Genomic DNA, 22,425 nt, shown 5'->3' on the forward strand with positions numbered 1-22,425 from the left:
CACCAATATCATGGTTGTTAACTCCCTTTCAAAAAATGTTCTGCGTTTTACGATGGATGGTCAACTAGTGGAGACATCTGAATTGAAGAGTAAAGATATGAAAAATCCGGGACCGGAAGTAATTTGTTCTCACAAAGACTCTTGCGCAATAGCAGCCAAACAGTCTATCTACAGATGTCTTTTTGTTTGAAATTCACAAAAAAATCAAAAATGATTTTTATGCATGTGTCTGAAAACAGTTGTTACTTTAAGAGACATACATGTATGTACCTCAAAAATTAAAAAATGTGTTTTTAAAATATGAATTAATTTTATCGAAAATACAACACTCATTTCAAATTGTTTCGATTAACAATTTATTTCGGATTTGTTATTCAAGTTATGATTTTTAATTATTCATTGCGATATTTTTCTGCATTTGCCATATTTGACAACATATTGAACACTTGCTGATTTGAAGAGAAAATAGGAATTACATGTAAAATGTAGCAGTGTACAATAAGAATTCCTGATTTGGACTACAGGGTATTTTTCATGGTTAAAAAAAATAAGAAAAATATGTATTAGAAGGCAGATATATGGCTAAATGACCTCAACAAAACGAATCAGTCATGTACATTTACTATAATTAAAAAAGAAAGCTGAAAACAAAATTTAAAAAAAACCCATCAACTTGAATCAATTGTCATGTTCCAAGATTATGGTATAGGAGAAATACATGTAAATCTAGAGAGCTAGGTGTGCTGTTACAGAAATAAGTCCCTCAACATAATCTAGAAATATGAGTTTGAGTTTACACATCAAACCTAAGATGTAAGCATAGGTAGTGATCGTTGAGCAGTGAGGGATCTTTAAAAATAAATGTATCATTGCATACAATTGCTGATTTGACAATAACATTTCTTTGCCAAATGCAAATAAGATTAAATGATTCCACCTACAGTTGACGTAAAAATTGTCATAGTGGTTCATCACCTCATCAACAGGTCCAACGACTTGCCCATTGGTACAACATCCATTTTTTTGGGGGGGGGGGGGGGGGGGGGGACTGCTCAGTAAAAACATTGGAAATATTAAACTTTTTTAGTATACAATTCTTAAAGGTATATCAAAATTTTTTAATAGCTCAACTATTAAAGTAAAACTATTTTCCTGAATTTCAGTTGCATGATTCTTTCTTTCTGAATTTCAGTTGTATAAAATTTAATTGTGCTAACAACACATTTTCTGAATTTTATTTCGATCTTTCACTGTTTCATTAGGCACTGCTCAATCAGAATCCTTTTAATTAACTAGATACATTATTACCTTTTATACATGTATATACAAATATAAGTACTTGTTTACTTTCAAAATGCTCACAATTGGTTATTGATAAATTGAGGAAAAGTCATCTAAATGATGTTATAAGATATTTAGTTTTTGGCATAATTACATGCACAAATAAAGACATATGTATTATCAAAATTCAAAACAAAAAAAAAACTCAATGATCAGTCTTGTGTGCTTGCTGACATTTTCCACTTTTTTAGAGTTTCACACAAAATTTACAATTTAAAACACTTCTTTTTTATCAGGACTCTGAGTCAAGAACTCGAATCTTTTTCTGTAGAACTTGTTTTGGAAATAGCTCCTCCCTCATGATGTCATCTAACTCGTTGTAAGCCAGTATAATCTGTCTCCGTACCCCCTCATCCTTCTCTGATCTCTCAGTCAGCTTCAGGAGCTGATACAAATCCCTTATCACTGACCCCAGCACCTGAAAAAATAGGTGAAAAATAAAAAATGGAATTGGGAAGCATAGTTGAATAGTCAACATTAAAACTTGATTCCCAAAATTGTTTTACTCTGCAGTTCATGTGGGGTGAAAATTGCCTCTATATACTCATGTATCTATTAAAAATGTATATTATATAGTTACATGTACATGTATACAAATGTATAAACTTAACACATGTAAATTAAAACAGAAACAGAAAAAATCACCAGTTAAGGCTTAAACTGCTTGGACTTTTCAATAATTTGTTATATTCATTTCAATGGTGTTCAAGACTGATAGAAATATGAATATGAAGTGATACAATTACATTCTGTATATTTAAAACATGATTGTGACGTAAACCTTTTGTTTGTGTTGTCTTTTGTATAGCTTAATGTTGAGCTAACTCCCTAAACAATCCATTAAGTTACCTGTAAGTGTCCATTCTTTTTGGAAAACTGTCCATTCTTTTTAAGAATGGACAGTTTTTTCCAAAAGAATGGACAGTTAAAACAAACAGAATGGAGAGTTACAGGTAAACTTTGGAATGTGCACAAGAGGAAACAAAAACAAATACATTAATTAAATACGATTTAATTTACATGTAAATAACAAAAAGAACATAAAGATCTAAGTTAATCCAGAACACAATGTCTGCACAGCATCCGCTCGATTTTACACTTTTAAATCCATGAATAATGCCCATTATTCCAATACTTAAAACTCAATTTTCACAAAACTTGAATTTAAATGACACAATTTCACATTTGATTTAAATTTTGAAAACATCATTCCCTTGAGAAGAATCCATTTTAAGAATGAAGTATGGCTAATACTAAATCCACCACCCAGAAAACTGTTTGCACCATAAGCACTACACTGCTTCCATAGAAAATATTTAAAATTGAAACATTTCCAGATTTGATTTGAAATACATTTTCAGGTTGAAGTTTGGCTCATGGCTAATCCAACACTCAGAACACAATTTGCATCTCACCATTACACTGCTGCAGTCAGTATTTCCTCAAAAATTGAATTGAAATAAAACATTTCCAGATTTGATTCGAATTTGATTATCTGTCGAAGAAGAAATTCATTTTGGGGTCAAAGTATGGCTAATATTTTCTTTCACTCTTACTATACTCTGTTCCCAGGTCCAACTATCACTGATTTTGTGCATCTTTTAGTTCATTAGATTTTGATTTCTGTCATATACTCTCTCCATTAGAGGAAAGCATGCATGCCTTTTCAACACAAACTATAAAATGATTTTGAAGCATTGCATCCTTGTATAAATACTAGTATCCCCCAAAATCCACCTGTAACTGTCCATTCTTTAGACAAAAACATTTGCATTTGAGAACACAAGGACTATTCAACAAATTGCTCTGCATCCCAGCTTACCTGTGACTGTCCATTCTGTAAACAATGAACTTGTCATTGTATGTATGCTACCTGTCATATCTGATACCAGTATTGTACATTTTTTATTTAATTCTTAGAACAGAGGAAATCATATTTTAAGTAGGAAAAAGGCCTAAAACTGTCCATTCTGTGAGAGAACGAACTAATCTCGGGCCTACGGCCCTCGATTAGTTCTTTCTCTCACAGAATGGACAGTTTTCTGCCTTTCTCCTGTACATAATACCTGTAAAACATTTTTCCCCAATCCTCTTAATATCAGTGTTAGTGTCAAAGCTGAGGCCTTTCGAACTTCCACATCAGAATCGGACTTTAATAATGCACTGCAGCATGTAAAAACCTGTAAAATTAAAAATATACACTGTACAGTTGACCATATATAGTACATGTACATTTAACCTTTAAAATAAACCTTTGAAATAATGACTATCATCAATCTTTCATTTTGTGGTGATAAAAAATATTTCAGCATGTACAGTCAATGAAATATACATTATTTTCAAATTGTCAAAATGTCTTCACCTCTTGAATAATAGGGCCCAAGTAAAACCTCAGAACTGAGCAGACCTCTCCTAGATTAGACATACAACTCGCCCTAATTAAAGGATCTGGATCCTTGGCACCCATTAGGAAGGCAGATACAAGTACATCTCTGTACTTTGGAGCAAGATCACCTGAAAAAAAAAAATGTCACAAATGTTGAAGAATTTATTTGAAGATCCCTTTATTCAAAACTCCATTTGTCATGTAAATACATGACAAGTGAAACTTGAATGACAACAACAAACAGACACATCATGATACAGAGTGACTAACAGTGGAGAACATACCTAGCTTTCTGGAGCTCTGCACCAAACATTCCCCAACTTTCATTCTTGTCTCTGCATCATGTTTTCCTTCCATATTGACCTTTGACCTGTTACATTTGACCTTATCAATCTTGGATAAGCTGCCTCTGTATTCCTGAACCAGACAGGGAATGATGACGTCAGGGAAGATGTCTGCCATGGCCACCAGCCCGTTAACAGCTGCCAGGTACAAATAGGAATCTGGGTGAGTAAGATTCTCCTGGAAGATCTTCAGGAGGTTTTCCTGTCTAGTTAACGCCTCAGGGTCCTTATTTTTAATCAGCCTACACATAGTAATCAGAGCATGTCCCCTGACAGGAATTAGAGGATCACAGATTTCCTCCATTGCCTGGTCCAGTTCTGTCTGATCAACTTTCTCCTTAGTTCTGTCATTGTCGGTTTTTCTGTTGACCTGTTGTTGCTGAGTTTCAGTAGAAGACAACTCCTCAATGAGAGGCTTGGATTGACTTTTTCCTGAGTTTGATGAGTCTTTCTCCTGTGGTGCCTGAATGCAATTTGATGTTATAAACCATCATAGTACATGTATTGCACATAGAGATTAACAGAAGAAAAAGTTTAACTACATGTTTAAAGAAGGGATTGGATTACAAATGCAACAAATAAAATATGTTTTGAGTCAGATGTACATGTACTCCAACTCACTGTTTAAATAGTTCATATAGTAAATAATTTATTTTCATATCTACAAACTCCCCAATTTACCCCAACATGAATGGAAATCCAAGTCTTGTTACCTTTTTTAAATTCTTGAAATCTTTACGAAATGACCAGGTCACTTTTTTTGACAGGTCTGCCAAAGAGCAACAAACTTTTCTAATGCTGGCACTAGGCCACATCTTTTTTCAGTTAAATGACACTTAATTCATGAATTCAAACCTTCTGTTTTAGTTTCTCTGACCACACCACTCCATGTGTTGCTATTGCAATCCTGAGATCAGATGCCATTTCTTGCATACTGGGGTCGGCATGTACTCTGCTCACTTCATCTAGGAGTGGCATCAAAGAACTCATATCACTGCGATCTTTATCATTCATCTACAAATTGCAATATATATATATATATATATATATATATATATATATATATATATATATATATATATATATATATATATATATATATATATATATATATATATACAAAGAGGTCTGAAATAACATTGCTTCCATCTTAACACTTCTACATGCTACAGTTGAGATGCAGTATTTGTCTCTCTTAATTAAAATTCTGCAAATTATGACATCAAAAAAGTGCAACAAGCATGAACAAATTCAACAAAAACAGATCATACCTCCACAGCTCCTGAGAGCATGGCTGTCAATAGACCCATAGCCATGGATAGGGTCTCACTCTCAAAATATCCAGTCATCTCATCCTCTGATTGGCTACAGATCTGGATAGCTCTCTCTAGGGTGGCCTACAGATGATACAGCAATTGTGTGACTTTTAACTAGGTGCACAAGATGTTTTGTTTTCAATGATAAATATTGCAAGAAAATCATTGTTACATTTAGTATAGGTAACAGAGACCTTAACTTTATAAAAAAAAAAATGAATCTTCCACAATAAACAAAATTTTCTAGAAAAGAATAGATAAATCTTTATATCTCTGACTTCTTTGCGATAGCAGACAGACCTGCACAAAACTGAGTGTTTGGGAGGGACTTTTGATACAGCTGGGTCCTAGATCCTCACAGAGTTGTGCCAGCACACTAAGGACTAAGACTTTCTGATCATAAGACCTCAGCTCTCTGTTGTGTCTATCCTCAATGTCCAACAGACACTGTGAAGAGGAGTCTGAGGAATGAGGAGTGGGAGAGGACCCTGGTAATGTATCGTCCTCACTGGATATTTCATCTGTAATTATCCTTTGTAGCTCCTAAAATAGAAAAAAATTCTATACAAGAGGTTAATTTACTGAGTAACTACATTTTCCTGTACTCTTTCCCACACCTGTCAAAATAGTTTTGATGTATCCATCTTGTGTTTTTCAGTCCTTGCAACTTATGACAGGTAGACACACTATTTAAGTCAGAAATATGTGTCAGGTAAATTGATGAGAGATTTTGCCATCATTAAAGGGGCCTGGACACAGTTGCATTGTTTACAATTTTAAATGTCAATTTATTTTATAAATTCAATAACAACGACATTCTTCATAACATCATGTCAAACACCTTGTTTGTAAACAGGACATGAGCTCTGTTATTGTTAGTGTTTACGTTTTACCGAGTGTGTTAACTTCGTTTACTCTGCACACATCACTGAGCACGGACTGAAAATACTGGTGAGTTGGTTTTGCTTTCTCGCATTTCTACTCTGAACTTTCTGGATTATAGTTTTCATATTTTTCTTTAATACACAGCAAAATTTCAACTTTTCTTAAGTTACAGTATTACTTCATGAAAGTGCAAGGATATGTGTCAATCAAACACATCCCGTAGTTTTAATAATTTCAAGATAAAAGAAGTTTCTTAACATGCTTTTAATATACATTTGTGTATTTTGGTGTGAAATACTCCAGCAACATATAAGTCATGATATTATTTGGAAATTTTTAGAAAATACGAGCTTCAAATCTGTGTCCAGCCTCTTTAATCAGAGATATACATTCACTGCTGTTCAATGAGACTTGTAAATTTTGCTGTCCAATGTATCTTTGACTCAAGTTCAAGTGCATCTATCCAATAGTCAAGGGTAAAACATACAAGACTGATGAGAAACAAGTAAGTAAACATTCAAATGGCAAAGTTGTCCTGCATTGTCTTAAGGTCAGATGATACATTCCTTAAATATCTGTTTTGTATATCTTCATATTGTATGGAAAATATTCCAAATTTTAATTACCTTCTGATTTCTAAACTGGTTTCTGATTGTCTTTAAAAATTTGAAACACTAAAAAATGTGATATTGACAAATTAAGTTTGTTCCAAAAGGATTTTATAGGAAACAACATCCTCTGGTATCTTGCACAAATGCCTGGTAAGATATCTCAATTTTTTGTAAGTAAACATGTTTAAGTACCAATACTTCAACGACAAAATCTTAGAAAAAATTATATATTATTGAGAAACGTATCATCTGTCCTTAAGAAAACTATTATATAGTAAAGATAAGCAATACTTTCATGTACTTCCTTAACTTTCTGTTTGACATCTCTGGTACTCTTACCTTTAATGTGAAGATGAGGAAATCCCCTGTGACCCCCGTGTGCTGCAGAGGTTTAAGGATGTCAACAAAGGCCCTCACTACTCTGTTGTGGTTCCTTTCACCTGTATCACTGAAACCAAAATTAATCCTGTAGATTTGAAAACTATAATTTGCTCTTATGAAACTGATAAGGTCATACAGGGCCCTGCAGATCACTTATGTCAGTAACCTTTCTTGAAATAGATCTTGATATTAGAAAAAGTGATCATGACCTCAGAATCAGTGTGGGTCTCTTTTAAATTGTGTGCTCAAAAGGAAGTCTACATGTTGAAATATACTCAATTTTTGTTCAACACAAAAAGTATGAACATGTGAAAATAACTATTTTGACCTTAAATTTTGAATGAATCTCCTTTGGATCTATGGGCGTTTTCCTTTGTCCATTGTTCACCTATGCAGAGAAGTTGTACTTTTTCGGATTAAACAACACCACATCAATTATATAATAAAGAGTCATATTTGATAGTCTTCATCATTTAGTCGAGACCTATATTCAAAAGATGTCTTCTTCTAACCAATTTTTATGTATATAAGTAAAGAAAGAGATTTTACAAAAAAAAAACATCCAGCTAATTGCAACACTATGTCCACTTAAACAATCTTGATCACTGACCCTGATTTTTGAATGCAAGTGGGTTAAGGCTTCCTATAGAATATCACAGTTCACTCTGTGCCTTCACTTCTGTAAACTACCAAAACATGACATCATAATGGAAAATAATGTCAAGTCACTGCCAATTTGCACTGTTATGACAGGGAGAGTGTCTTGAACTTTACATCTTGTTTCAAACTGCATGTTAAATGTTAAAGTGCTATTGCAAATTCAGGGGTCATAAAAGTTTTTTAACTCTTATATGTCCAAATATTTTAAAAATACATCGCCTACGTGCCGTTGATTGAAATTCAGCATGTTCAGAATGCTTGCAAAAAATAAACTTTTGAAATGTACTCTGTTTTATACCCATGGTTAGAGGTAGAATTTATTATGTGTGTATAAAAGAGTCTTGCATAGGCGATTAATGAGAATTTGTGAAAATCTGTAAGAAGAGGTTGTTCTCTAACTGAATCTTGCTTGGAAAAAATATATGATGGCTTTGTTTTAATACAGATTAAGACATATTACAACTTGGAAAATACCCATACATTTGTCAGTAAGTTGAACTTCTTATGAAATGTTTTGTACCCAAGTAATGCTATGACTTTTACAAAACACATTTTGGGTACAAAAGGATACGATGAGTTTGTTTATATAACAAAATGTTTAATAATTTCATTAATCGGCTGAGCTTAAGCAATTTATATGTAACCCTTAATTCAAAAAATTATAAGAGGGAAGCCTCTATATAAATTGGCTGTACTTAAGTACATAACTTATAAATTAAAATATAAACCGACCTTGCAATGCAATATTACGTTTTGAACGCATTTTGAAGCTTCGGGAAGCCTTAACATAGCTGCGAACAAGAGATTCAGTCTAATAATCTACACTTTTTTTCCCAAATATATTCTCCACCTATGCTGTAATAATTAGTAAGACTTTCATTTACACAATGCCCAAGTAAATGCAACACAATTGCCATATTCTTTTATAATAGATAAAATACTGGTAGATAAATTCCGACATATCCAACATATCATACCTCTGAAGTCTTGTTACTATTTCGACACCACCTTGATCTCCGACTGCAAAGATCAGATTTGGACTCATGACTTTCATAGATTTCGTACACATATCTGTGTGGTCCTGTAGTAGGAGAAATTTCAACACAGACAAACAAAGAGGTGGATCCAGATTCTTCAGCACTGATACTATTACTTCTTGTGATGAGGAACTTAAAAAAAAGAAAGATACACTAAAACATTTCATATATCATCATATTTCTTTGTTACAGTGTTAAGTAAAAGCTAAAGAATGCTATATTACATGTGAAAAGAGAAGTATTCATACGATTTTTTTTTTCATTGTAGATTTCCAGTACTCCATTTTTGTACATGTACATAAATGTGACTATATAAAAACATGTATTTTACCTCAAATGTGAAGTACCTCCTCTTGTGAAACAGAACAATTCAAAAAGAGGCTGACAGACAGGAAGCAATGAGGGATACAGGCGACTGCTGGGTTCTGCTCCCCCAACAAAGACCTACAGCATAGGGTAAATATTACTCTATAATAATCTAAATCCTTTATACAACTTCTGAAAACAGTCTGAAATATTTCACATATTGAACACCATTAAGTACTAAAAGAAATAAACACGTACATGTAAATTGAACAAATGAAACTATACATTCCAAATTAAAATTTAACAAAGTCAGTTCTACCTTAGTGAAATTGTATCAATGCACACCATAATTGTAATCTCTATCAAAGAGACATAATTAGAGAAATTTGTACCTTGTGTAGACCTTCAATACACTCTCTCATCTCTTTTTCATCCACAATGATAAACTGATCACCATGTCTGGTGTCCAATTCTGGAATTGAATGTGTCTATTGTAAAAATGTTACCTTAAAACACTGAACATGATTTACATTAAAATAATTTAAGATCAATGATTGATTTGGACAAAGGACTTACCCTGGTACTCTGTGGTCAGTATGAGAGGTCTACACAGTGGCTGTATTAAATGTTTTTCTGTAAGCACCATGTTCTGGGCTGCCATTAGGGAGATGGTTGTACAGGCTACACGGAGAAGACCCCGCCCTATCTGTCTGTCTCTGGGATGAAGCAACTGCAAAATCTGTCAGTAAGAGGTCCCAGATTATTTAAATGTCACACTGTCCCTAGTGGGAATTATGGTATACATGGGGAGCTGGGAACATCCCCACAAATTAAAATCAATGTATGTTATGATAAAAAAAAACATTCACAGACTACTGAATTAAACATGTCATAAGAATTATAGAAAAAGGGAGAAATAATATTTTAACTAGAATATACAGTAGAAAACTTTAAGAAAGATTTTGAAGATCCCTACTTCATATAGCTGGCAACAAATAATTTAACCATTTAAGATTTTATTAGTTCAGGCACCACAGACATGGAGAAACACTAATGTCTCCTTAATGATCACAAGTCCAGTGCTGTTGGATAAATGTCTATCCCTTCTATTAAATACCAGGGTCCTTTCCCTTACCTGGGAAGAAATCTTCTGATAATACTCTTCCATGGATTCCATGTAGGAAGGACAAGTAGCTATCACCTTAGCAACAGCATCAAACTTTCTCCAATCAGGAGTACCAACTTTACTGTCATCTTAAATATAATAGTGTCATACATTTATCCCCAAGAGCTTTGACTATAACATGTACAAGGACCAAATAAATTTGTCAATTTTTACAAATTACATGTACAATAAGTATAACTGTAACAGGACAAGAATCTACAATCACTGCATTTTATACCTGGTAGATTTCCCAGCATTCCCTTTATAATGTTGATAACTCCATCAGGTCCAGTTAAAATATCAGATAACATTCGGCCACAAATTCTTCTCAACCAGGGTGGTGATCGACATAGTGCAAATTTACGATTCACAGATTGCTGGAAATGTCAAATGAATTAAACTCAATTCATTGATAATTGATAATGAAATCTGCCATCTAAAAGAAATAACTACATTTGATAAAATATTCAATTTAAAACAAGCAATACTAGTAGTGCAAGTCTTTTTGAATAGCTCTAGAAAATCTTTTACATCACAAAATTTACGTTTGAATAAAATGCATTCCTGGTTTCTTCCATGACAGCTACAGCTTACATACTTGTAAAACATATCCATAAAACATAAAAAAAAACAATATGAAACAAAAATAGAAGTTTAAATATCATGTGAAAATGGAATGTTTTTACCTTTTTAGTAAAGTTGGGTCCGGGAGCACCTTGCAAGATTAAAAGTTCCCTGACCACCAGGGCTGGATGAACTTTCTTCAAAAGATCACTGAGGCATTCTTCACAAAAAGAGGTATCTCTGGTCCACTGTTCAGAATCAACATCTGTTGCCTTGTGATCATCTCTGTTATACACTTGTGACTCAGTATTGGTTGATTTTGTAGCTTTCTCTCCAGTTTGCAATGAACACAAAGGCTGATCTTCAGAACTATTCTTTGTTTTGTCAATGAAATAAGCTTCACTTTTATGAGTAATCATGTCAACAACAGTTGCTGGAGTCCACTTTCCTGCATCTGGTTTCACTTTTTCTTCATCAGAAGCTCCACATTCATCTTTATGATCAATATCTGTTTGTAACCTAGTGGTTGTCCTGCTTTCAGATTTCCCCTCACATCCTCCATGAATCACTTGCAGTAGAGCAGCCAAAATGTCACCAAAATGACAAGACAGTAAAATCTGAGCCAAGGATGGAGATTTCAGGCAGGTTACTAATACCCACAATGTCTGAAGGAGTGACACGTGGTGCTCCTCATTAGACATGTTAGATGACATTGAAGATTCTAACAATAGTTTTCCATACTCGGACCGTTTCTCTATTGGAATTCCAACACCTGGCTGTAAGTGGGGACACACTCCAAGTACTACAATAAACTGGAGAAGGGAGAGGATTGTTTTTTGGTGACTCACGCTCAGGGTATCTGGGGAAAGTGGAGGAGCCTCATTTGGTTTTAACTCCCTTTTCTCCCTCTTTTTAAATTCAGTCATTTTTTCTTGCATGATAGTATGAAGCGTGTATAATAAAACCTCACAGACTTCGAGATATGTTTGAACTATTGATTCTGCATTGCACTTATGTTTTAATTTGTTTCTATTCTCTTGAAAAATATTCCTAAATGCTAGATGTTTCTCTCCTTCCAGTGTTTTCCAAAATGCTTCCAAACAGTTTTTTAAGGCTGTATCAAAAATGGAATACACATTTTCTTTCTCTGCATCTATAAGAAAATAAACAACAACTAAACAAATCACAGTGCAAATATTGCTCCAAGTTATTTTCAGCTTAAACAATTAATATAAAATTAATCAATAACCTTGCTATTATGAATTTGACAAACACAATTTTGCTTGACCTGGGTTAGCTCTATTTTGTTCTAGTCCATTTTGCTATTGTTTGTTTTTTCATTTTTTTTTTTTTTAAAAAAGGGGGGGAGGGGTGGAGGTGTATCAAAATAATTTTATAACTGCATGTTTTCAATTTTTAAAAAATCTATCAATAAATAAATGAGTGTTCATTTTAAATTACAGTTGTAAACAATTATTCATATAACCTGCTTTCACAAATTACAATGTATAAAATTATTGATTAATGGATATTTTCAATTTGTTTCGATAATTGTCATTTAAGTCCAAGTTACTGAATATTCCACAAATAAAAACAAAACAATTATGTACATGCATGTATGTTTGTCTTGTTTACCTTTATCATTTTTTCTTGCAGGTATAAACTCTGGTTTTACCAAAATATTCATAAGATCAAGAATACAGTTGGTATCTATTAAATTCGATGCCATGTCCTAAAAAAATTTTTAAAAAATTGTAGTTAATTTTTTCCTTTCACAGGACAAAACTGAAAGTAAAGTAAGAAAGCAATTTCATGGCACAAGCTGTCTTGCACAACTTGAGATAAATAATATATTACAGTTGTTTTACCAGTTCCGAACTTTGATCAGTTCCAAAAATGGAATAATCAATAATTTAAATTAAGAGCTGATAATTAATAAACTTAAAAGTGTAAAAATATATTTATACCTATGGGATGAAGGCTTTTTTATGTTTGTTTAAATTCTGTAATGTTTTTACTTTTTTGGCAATCAATTTATATTTGATATCTTACTTGAAATAGTTGACATAGTCTTAATGATGCAATAAATCCTGACCACTGCTGCTAGGGATGGGTATCGTCAAAATATCATATCACAATATATCACAGTTCTACCCTAAGATACCATAATAATATCATATTTTTACACTAAATTTTAACTAAGATTTTAAATGAAATATAATGTATAACATAACTTCACTTTTTTTCATTTGTATTTATGCAAGAATAAAGCATGTTTGGATGCTTGGGTGCCGTTGTTTGGACATGAAATATTTCCAGACTTATGTACAAAATACCTGTATTTTAGGATATATATATATTACATATGTATCATGCCATAAAACATCACCATATATACCAATATACTGATGAAATCCCACATCCATAACAGCTACACCTTTGTCTGAAGTAAATCGTCTGTCATTACCTTACACTTTTACATGCATGTACATTACATGTAAGAACATTTCAGCTACCGGTATCAAAAGTAAGCATGATATTTTAAAATGGAGCACCAAATTAACCCTTGCTGAAAATTAAATAATATAACACTGAAAGATATTAGAATAGTTTTTGTGCTGTCATTTTGCCTGTCCCAAATATTAATACCATAATAAAACACTACATTTGTTTTCTGTTGTTTAACTCATTGTAAACTTGATTCCTGATTCTCTCTAACCACTGAAAATATCATTAACTTACTGGGTGACATGTCACTTGATGATGTACATGATGGATTCTTCAATCTAGGGACGATTTGCATGGGAACTGTTTATTCGAAACTCATCGGCTTATTAGCAACTGGTAAAATAACTACCCCCATTAACTTGCAAAAATAAAAATAAAAGTATGATGTTACATTTAAAATCTCAGGTCTTTGGACTACTTAACAACTTACATTTTAAAATACAGCCCCTGTATATTTACTGCACCACTGAATTGTACCCTATTCAGAATTGGCAGGGACCAAGAACTAAATCATAAAATGTGATGTAAAACTCTCACTAGTCTTGTGATATCTCACAAGAATAAGGATTTTATATGTCAGTTTACTTATATCTCTACTAAAATTATCAGAACAAGCCCTTTATTTATATTGATAAAAAAATTATTCAAAATATGCCATTTGCACTGTTTAAATACTCCTTACCTTTGTATAATTATATTTTATTTCCATATCAACACGTCCCTGATGGACTGTATTTCATACATTTTGGCGAATTGTAGTCAGGTCTGGTACAATCACTAGATTTAGCTATGTAGCTTGAATTACCTCTGGGATCGACATTAACGGTTGTCCGATTGCCCGGGACAAGTAAATTCTCAGTTCAGGCAAGTGAAACAGTCAACTTACTTGTCCGATTGGGCAAGTGAATTTTTCTGATAGAAATGTATTTTGGTATCTAGTTTACATTAATTATAAATAAAACAATAGATTGAACACTTGATTTCCGCCAGATGCGTGACTGACATTGCTCCCTTGGATTTCTAGATTATATCGTTCATTAAAAATCGGGTGCGTTATTCTTTTTTATTTCATGTTAAATACGCTCTACGTATTACAACTTTGTTAACTACTTAATTCATTCACACTGACAGAATATAACATGACCTATCCTGATCAAGATATGTATGTTTCATAGCAACTATCTTCCTTAGCGTTGCATCAATCAAAATTCACAAAACAATCCTACCCAAAATTATTTTTTTATTAAAAAGGAAACGGATGGTTATTGATGCATTGCAGTGTGTGTTTACAGATTAAATTGACAAGGAAAGTGGTAGTATACATTTATGTCCAAATTACCATCTAAATTTTTTCAGGTACCTCAATTTGCCAGATTTATAGTAGTGTATCTTTTCACACTTTCTCATATCATAATATTTACAGCAATAAATTATTTTCCTATTTGGGCAACCAAGTTTTGCATTCGGACAAGTCAAAATTTGAGATCGGGCAAGTGAATCTGAAAGTTAACGTCTATGCCTGTACCTACAGAGCTTTATTTACCTACCTGAAGTAGCTTTATTTAGCTACTAAATCAAACTTATTTCTTAAATGAGCATTTTTCCCAGAAAGTGCAGAAAATTACACTTTGAAGCAGTGATAATTTTCAACTTTGAACTCATATGAAAACAACTCATGAAAAAATCACTCTTGTAGATGTGTCTTTTTCTGCACAATTGCAATCAAAGTTCTTAAAGTTTTGGGGCTGTATACAACAGTTAATTTGTGACCAAACAGTTACTTCTTGAATGAAATAACAAAGAAAACCAGTTTTGGTTAACATGAGCACAAGGTAAAGTAATCATTCTTATCCACGCCTCGTCGCACACAAGATGTGTACAGTTACTCAAACAATGGAAATACATCTTTTCCTCATAAGTGTTCAAAGGCAGCAATGTTAAAACTATCTCTGCTTTGGATTGCTTTTTAAATTATACCTAGAATAAACATTAGTAGACATTTACTTACGATTTTTCGTCTTTTTCAAACAAAAAGCAAAATTGTGAAAAAGTGGCTTGAAATAACTAAATAAAGCTATCTGAGGTAGGTAAATAATGCTACGGTAGGTAATTTTAGCTACGTAGCTTAATGTACTGATTGTACTGGTCCTGGTAGCAGGGACCTATATAGTTAGTATATAGGTCCCTGCTGGTAGAGGTTGTTTACCAATACTTAAATTATTTTACAATGCATGCTTTAAAATTTATTAAAAATCTATCTTCATAAACAGTAAGAACAGATATATCCATCAATCAAACACCAAAATTTTTACTGGGAATAAACTTAGTTTGAAAAATTTCGAATGTTTTCGGTAAATAAACATGGCGATGGAACTGGTAAGACAATTGTGCGTATGTCTCTGGTGCAACTGACCAGACAATATTCAGGGAGTAGCAAGGTAAAGGAGGGCTTTGTGTCGAGGTTGTTAACTGGTGATCATATCACAAACTGGCAATATATATCCCATTCGGACATTCAACACATTCCATCATCATCATGTGGGCTTGTTGGAAATGACAGCAGGATATGAAATAATGTCGCTAAATCTCGAGTCATTCGACAAATCTGATATTTCCGGTAAAATATTTATCAATCTTAAAAAAATAAAAAATAAAAAAAAAAACCTCTCCGTCATCAATTTAATTTTTTGTTGAAATATGGACCCAATGTCTAAAATAGGTACAAAATTTTTTTTAAGTTAAATAACGGATAAAGAAGATACTCTGATAATGAAGTGTAGAGATCGTATAGGCCCAGCGCTGGTTTCAGGACGGAGTGTTTAATTCTGTGTTTTGTGTGTTTTCCTATGTCTGACACTTATAAAAATAAAAAATCGAAATTGCTGAAATTATCAGTCAATTTTTGAATTTAGACAGACATCGGGAAACACACAATATATACCATCCTGAAAGCGAGCGCCTATGGTAGCTCTGGACATGCGCGGATCTAGGTGGGGAAGTGGTGGTGGGGGGGGTTTCGGACCCCCCCCCCCCTGGAATTTGCAGAGTTATTAAAAGTATATACTGAAGCAAATAAAAAATGACCTTGGAACCCCCCCCCCTCCTTTTTTTTTTTTTTGCTTGTCAAGAAATTTTCCTGGAGTAATACGTTTGGAAGGGGAAATTAGGAATTTTTTTTTTTTTTTTGCTTGTCAAGAAATTTCTGGGTTGGAATTTTTTTTTGACCGGATGGACCCCCCCCCCCCCGAAGAAATTCCTGGATCCGCGCCTGCTACATCTGATACAATCTTGATGCACAGTGAAGGTTAAGGTCATATTCTGAGGTTAAGGATCAAATATCATGACTACCGATTCATTGTGTTTATTTAGAGCAACCATATGGGGCAGACCTGAAGCAAATTGGCTTCTGGTCTATGCCGCACAACGTGTAGGCCTGTAAATTATTTCTATGTGATTTTCATAGTTTGATACGTACACAGTTAAAGTTTTAAATTATTATCACTTTTATAATGAATTTTAATTGTCGTAATTAATTGTATAAAACGTCGAAAGAGCAAACAAAACAGATTTTTCAGTGAAAGAAGAGAAAAACCAATCAAAAGCCTTCCCTCGCTAAACATATTTTCCTACTGAAAATATTATGTTGTAGTACATATGTGATGCACGGCTTCCCCTCATAGTTCGCACGGATATGTGAAAAGGGGGGGGGGGACTTGTCAACAAATTTCTCAGTTGGATTTTTTTTTCGTTCTTTGGACTGGATGGACCCCCTTCCCAACCACCCCGGAAAAAATCCTGGATCCACGCCTGTATCTTGGGTAGAGACACTCCAGACTGTCTTGCCAGAGGTCCCAGAATGAGATTCAATCGGATCCTAGGCAGAACTTTTTGGCCCTGGATGTGTGTGATGCACTGCTTCCTACTTTGTCTATCGGATACTTCTAGCTCGATTGATAATCGTAGCACTGACTGACACGCCAAAAGTTCTAGGATCATAGCAGAGGCACAAACCGGCATGTGCGACCCCTCGGAAGGAAAATGAACACTTCTATGACGTCATTTATGACGTTTTTTTTCTTCATGGTAATTTATGGTCACAAGGCAGTTTTGAGTGTGGCGATAGGCTGGCCCTTCAAAAATATTTCGTTAAAAGAAGACTCTTAAGGTATATTTTCTGAAGATAATTTCCTTTCAATTTCTTGATTTTTTAAAATGAAATTGTAAATGGGCATTCCCAAATATAATGTTCAGCACTTTGATAATGCAACATATATTATAATATTTTTATTTTGGACTATTTGACTTCTATATAATTTCAGCTCAATATTGAGGAAAATTTTGACTTTGTCTAGATCGTTTCATAATCCTGGGCCCTGAATAAAGTTCGGAGGGGCGAAATCAAAAGCTCGATGAATAGTTAGGGGCGCCGCGGGGTGTGTGGTTAAAGACCTAAAAAAAAAAAGGGGGGGGTCCAACATCGATAAGTACAAGAAAGTGCATATTGTATGATTGCATGAGACTTTTTGTTATTGGTATTTGGAATGTTTTTTATGTAGAAATTAACAAAAGTACTAGTATTTTATAATTAAATTTGAATCAACACTCATCACCTTTAGATGCACATTGTAAGCTGCATGCATGCGAATTTTAGGATTTTTTTCAGACATTGAACAGCTTTAGATGGGAGAATGGTAATTTTAAGCTGAAGCATAGTTCTGTAGTAATTTTGATGTTAGGATATAAAGACTGCACCCTATTTGTCTTATCATAAAGATAGGTGAGGTAGTGGAGGATTGAATTGGAACATCTCACGTTTATCAATTAAATATTGGTATTTTTATAGTATAAAGCCATGTGTATCTCTCGCCCACGGTGTCAACAAGTGGCCGGTCTCAACTCTTCATCGATGGTGCTGGATAACGCAGGTGTCCGAAAATTAGAAATTATATCGTCATAGAGCACTTCAATTTTAATTTCCGGGACACAGAAATAATACCCAAGCATCCAATTAGCAACATTATATTACGTACTATCATAAAATTTGTAATCTCATACTTTATCGGACCGAATATGGAAAAGGCAGAGCTAGTTCAGATAAAACGGCCGACCAAATTAATTACAATCGATCTCATTCCAAGACCATATTTCCTGATATGTGAAATATCAATTGTCTGTTCACCGGTGCTTTATTTCAAAATTCCACTAAAGCAGCCGTGAAAGGAATTCACAGTCACACGTAAGTCTGACAAATTTATCCTTGTAGAGGTTTTGACGGAAAGCAAATGGGCAGTAATTACCTTTCATTTATATTTTTGAAAGCAATATGAGCTGTACATGGTTTTTTAAAAATATTTTGATAAAAATGGTGTGCTCTTGTGTTAATTCTGCATTTAACGTAAACCTTTAGAATGAAGAAGACTAAAACGAATTTAAGCGTTTATTTTATCAGAAAAAAAACATAGTACATTGTATGTAATGGTATGTAGGAAGTCAATTCTTGTACAGGACGATAATGACATAGTAACATAACTTTGCTTTTTCCCCATACTTAGTAAAAAAAAATTAACAGGCCAGAAATAACCGTAGGAAGCCATTTAAGGGGGGGGGGCGCAAAACCAAATATTTTCAGTTTGGGTGGGCTCTATAGCAAGCACAAATCCTTGACAATTAAGCAAAAAAGGGGGAGGGGATGTTGTCAGATATAATTATTGAGGGGGCACATCCATAAAGTAGCTTTGTTCTTATAGTATACTATATTTCGAAAAGCCCCCCTCCCCCTTCCCCGGTTCCTATGGCCATGACTTAATAAACTTTTTTGTCATTGGGATGGTAAATTACAATGTAGAAAAAAAAAATTGTGCTTTAAGATAAGACCGCGGAACATTAACTGGCAAAATTGGAAATATGCAACTTACGTCATTTCCATCTGTTACAGTGAAAAGATTTAATGATAGACAATGAAATGGGCGGGTACAATTCGACACGAACGTCCGAGAGAAAACATTGGATTGAAATTCTAGTTTGAGGTTCATTTTCAATCCACCTGAGCTGTTTTCAAACCTAAAGTGTGAATGTATGATCCAAAAGACAAATAATTTCAATTCCCAAATACATGTTTGAAATTCATATTCATGTGAGTTTTTTAGCCTATAATTTTAAGGACACGTAAAAGTATAGAACGAGTGATTATTTTTTTCAGGGGACGGCCATTTGATTCTAGAAAGGGGTGGGGGGGGGTGGGGGTGATCAAAAATTGTGAGGTTAGATTATGCCTTCACATGACAGAATATACATGTATTCTAGGATGACAAGAGTCTTCTTCTTTTTTTTTTAGTTTTGTCTTCACAGAAAAATGTTTAACAAACAAAAACAGGGAGGGATTGTTCAAACTAAAAGAAAACTAACTTTCTTATTTATTTCCAAGATCGTTCTGCACCCCCCTCCCCCCCCCCCCCCCAGCACACACATACACAAACCAAACAGATATCAGATATTTGTCCTTTAAATTTCTTTAAAAACACTGGACAGAAAATTCTGATTTATATAAAATTCAAACTATCTCCGAAGTTGAAATTATTTTTCTTCTGGGTCAATCACTCTCGTTCTTGCGACTGAATCGTTGAATATTTATTAAGTGACGCCAGATTTACCTTGACCAATGAAATCACTCTGTAGCAATTTTTGGTACGCTTAAGGACATTGGCAAGGTTCCTGGTTATTGTATAGAATTTTTCAAGAACTTTTGAGTAGGTTTAAATGTACTAAATAGGCTATATTCTGGATCGTTTTACCTACTAATCCAGCATTCTTTTTTAGATTTTGTTAAATTAGTGTTTTTACAATTCTTAATGCATTTCCTATGTAAAATGTTGATAAAAGGGACCTACATAAATTTTCACCATAATATTTTTTCAAAACCCATTTATTTCATACAGTTTTTGTATTGTATACATTATTGTAACTTCATTTCTTATGACTTCTAGATATTTTGGTTGAAAATGTATATATAGAAAAAAGACATGGATATACCGGCACCGATCATCATTTTTGAGTTGCATCCCTTAACAGCTAAAATTGGTCAAGTGACTGGTTGATTGTTTTTATCATGTAATTGACTGAATTGATTGAAATACATTGTCATAAAAATATTGACATGGATTTATTTTTAACTTTTATTCGTAATTACTAAATGCTGATTCCTTCACACGACCAAAGAACTGTTCTCAGTCGGCATGGTCGACCTACCTTTCAGCATATGTCACATCTTTGCCCTTCCCAGCATACTGAGCATAACTATGGTAAATGACGACCTGTTTGCTCTTTGTCCCTGAATACAATGTACAACAAAGCCATTACTACTTTTCTTTCTTGCTGTATAGAAAATTCTACCCGTTGAAGGAAGTACACGTGCTTTTGTTTACCTCTATAACATACGCTTTACTGGTTTTCACCGCTTAGAGAATTCTACACGGGAGATCACTCTCAATCACTATTTTACAAGTGAAAAAACCCATGTATTAAACCTTTTTTCTCCGGAAAGCCCTGACTTGCCAATGTCCTTAAATGGCGGTGCCCATAATGAAATCATGTTTGCTATGCGTGGCAGATTTATTGAAAAAATACGATAGATCCCGAAGAACAGAGGTGAGTAAGGTATATTCTAAAATACTTACAAGGTTTTACATTAAAATACAGGGTTTCGAATGTAGACGTTGTGTGAAAACGCTGAATAGCGTTACTCGTTAAGAAAGGAAATTCGAACCGAAGTTGATGTACAGCTCGTGGTTATGGTTACATCCAAATACAAGAGAGACTGATCATTTTCATTGGTTCTGACTTGAAACGTCAGATGTTATTCCATTGGGTGAATATATGTTATTAATATTCATGAGAACGAGAGAAATTTGTAGGAGACAACCACGGGTTTGTGGAAATAGAATGGACACAAAACCCGTGGCTTGCAACGATGGAGTAGGTGAGGTGGATTGAAAATGAATTTCAAACTGGAATTTCAATCCAATTCCGTGTCGAATTGTACCCGCCCATTTCATTGTCTATCATTAAATCTAAATTCATTGTAACAGATGGAAACGACGTAAGTTGCATATTTTCAATTTTGCCAGTTAATGTTCCGCGGTCTTAGGATGTGAACTAGAGTTACAGTGATATTATTCCGTCTTATTCAACTCCTAACCGTCATCATTATTAATTTAGTTTATGTGTGCGTTATATTCAACTTGATAGTGAATATTTGGCGTATGATTTACTATTCATTTTGAGATGGTATCTTAGATAACTACATTCGTCGATTGAGACTATACACTTAGGGCTGTTCCTTGTGTTTATCATTACAACTGTCCCGAGGTACCAACGAAACCCCGGCGGAAGCATAACCCCCACTTTTTATGAGAAGAATACCGCTGTTTATTTTGTATGGAGATTTTCTTTTAAAGTTCGCTCCCCTCCACTTTTTGTTGTAGTATGGTCGAGCTTATTTCATGTGCATACAAGAAAGAATTCTGTACCTTTGACTAGACCTACCCATGCAGATAGAATTTTTATTTATTCATTTTTTCCTTATTTTTCTCTGGAGACCTCTGTCCTTTTTAATAAGAATGCTATGTGCCTGTATACCAAATAAATATCTTAGATATTTAAGAGAGCGATATTTTTAAATTCTTTCTGTTTGAAATATTAAAGAGTTTTGTAATTCTTTCTGTGTAAGAAAAGTGGGAGTGCAATGCGATCACATATGTATTAATAACTTGGTCAAACTATCGAAATCAGTCCTGCATTGATCCGATCCGTAATAAGAAATATGTTTACCGTATACTTCCTGTAAAATGTTTCGGAAATACAAACCAAATTTACAAGTTGTCTTTCTTTGTATATCTCTTAAACAAACCTAAAGTGAGTAGTTT

General features: G+C 33.8%; 1 protein-coding gene across 1 annotated transcript; it reads right to left on the reverse strand.

The window, feature by feature from the left end:
* Positions 1-1,221: 1,221 nt before the first annotated feature.
* LOC133205263 (transport and Golgi organization protein 6 homolog) lies at positions 1,222-16,032 on the reverse strand. The gene is made up of 17 exons (XM_061341036.1): positions 15,918-16,032; positions 12,632-12,728; positions 11,119-12,149; positions 10,671-10,809; positions 10,403-10,521; positions 9,844-10,006; positions 9,660-9,739; positions 9,293-9,405; positions 8,902-9,093; positions 7,223-7,331; positions 5,688-5,930; positions 5,343-5,468; positions 4,927-5,085; positions 4,012-4,534; positions 3,704-3,855; positions 3,408-3,521; positions 1,222-1,759 (listed from the first exon to the last, which is right to left on the reverse strand). Exons 2-17 carry the CDS (start codon positions 12,723-12,725, stop codon positions 1,574-1,576), a joined length of 3,543 nt encoding a protein of 1,180 aa, XP_061197020.1. The 5' UTR covers positions 12,726-12,728; positions 15,918-16,032; the 3' UTR covers positions 1,222-1,573.
* Positions 16,033-22,425: the final 6,393 nt, after the last annotated feature.

This window comes from Saccostrea echinata, unplaced genomic scaffold (assembly GCF_033153115.1).
Source record: "Saccostrea echinata isolate AGI-Se365-2 ecotype Australia unplaced genomic scaffold, CSIRO_AGI_Sech_v1 ptg000054l, whole genome shotgun sequence".
NCBI classification, from domain to species: domain Eukaryota; kingdom Metazoa; phylum Mollusca; class Bivalvia; order Ostreida; family Ostreidae; genus Saccostrea; species Saccostrea echinata.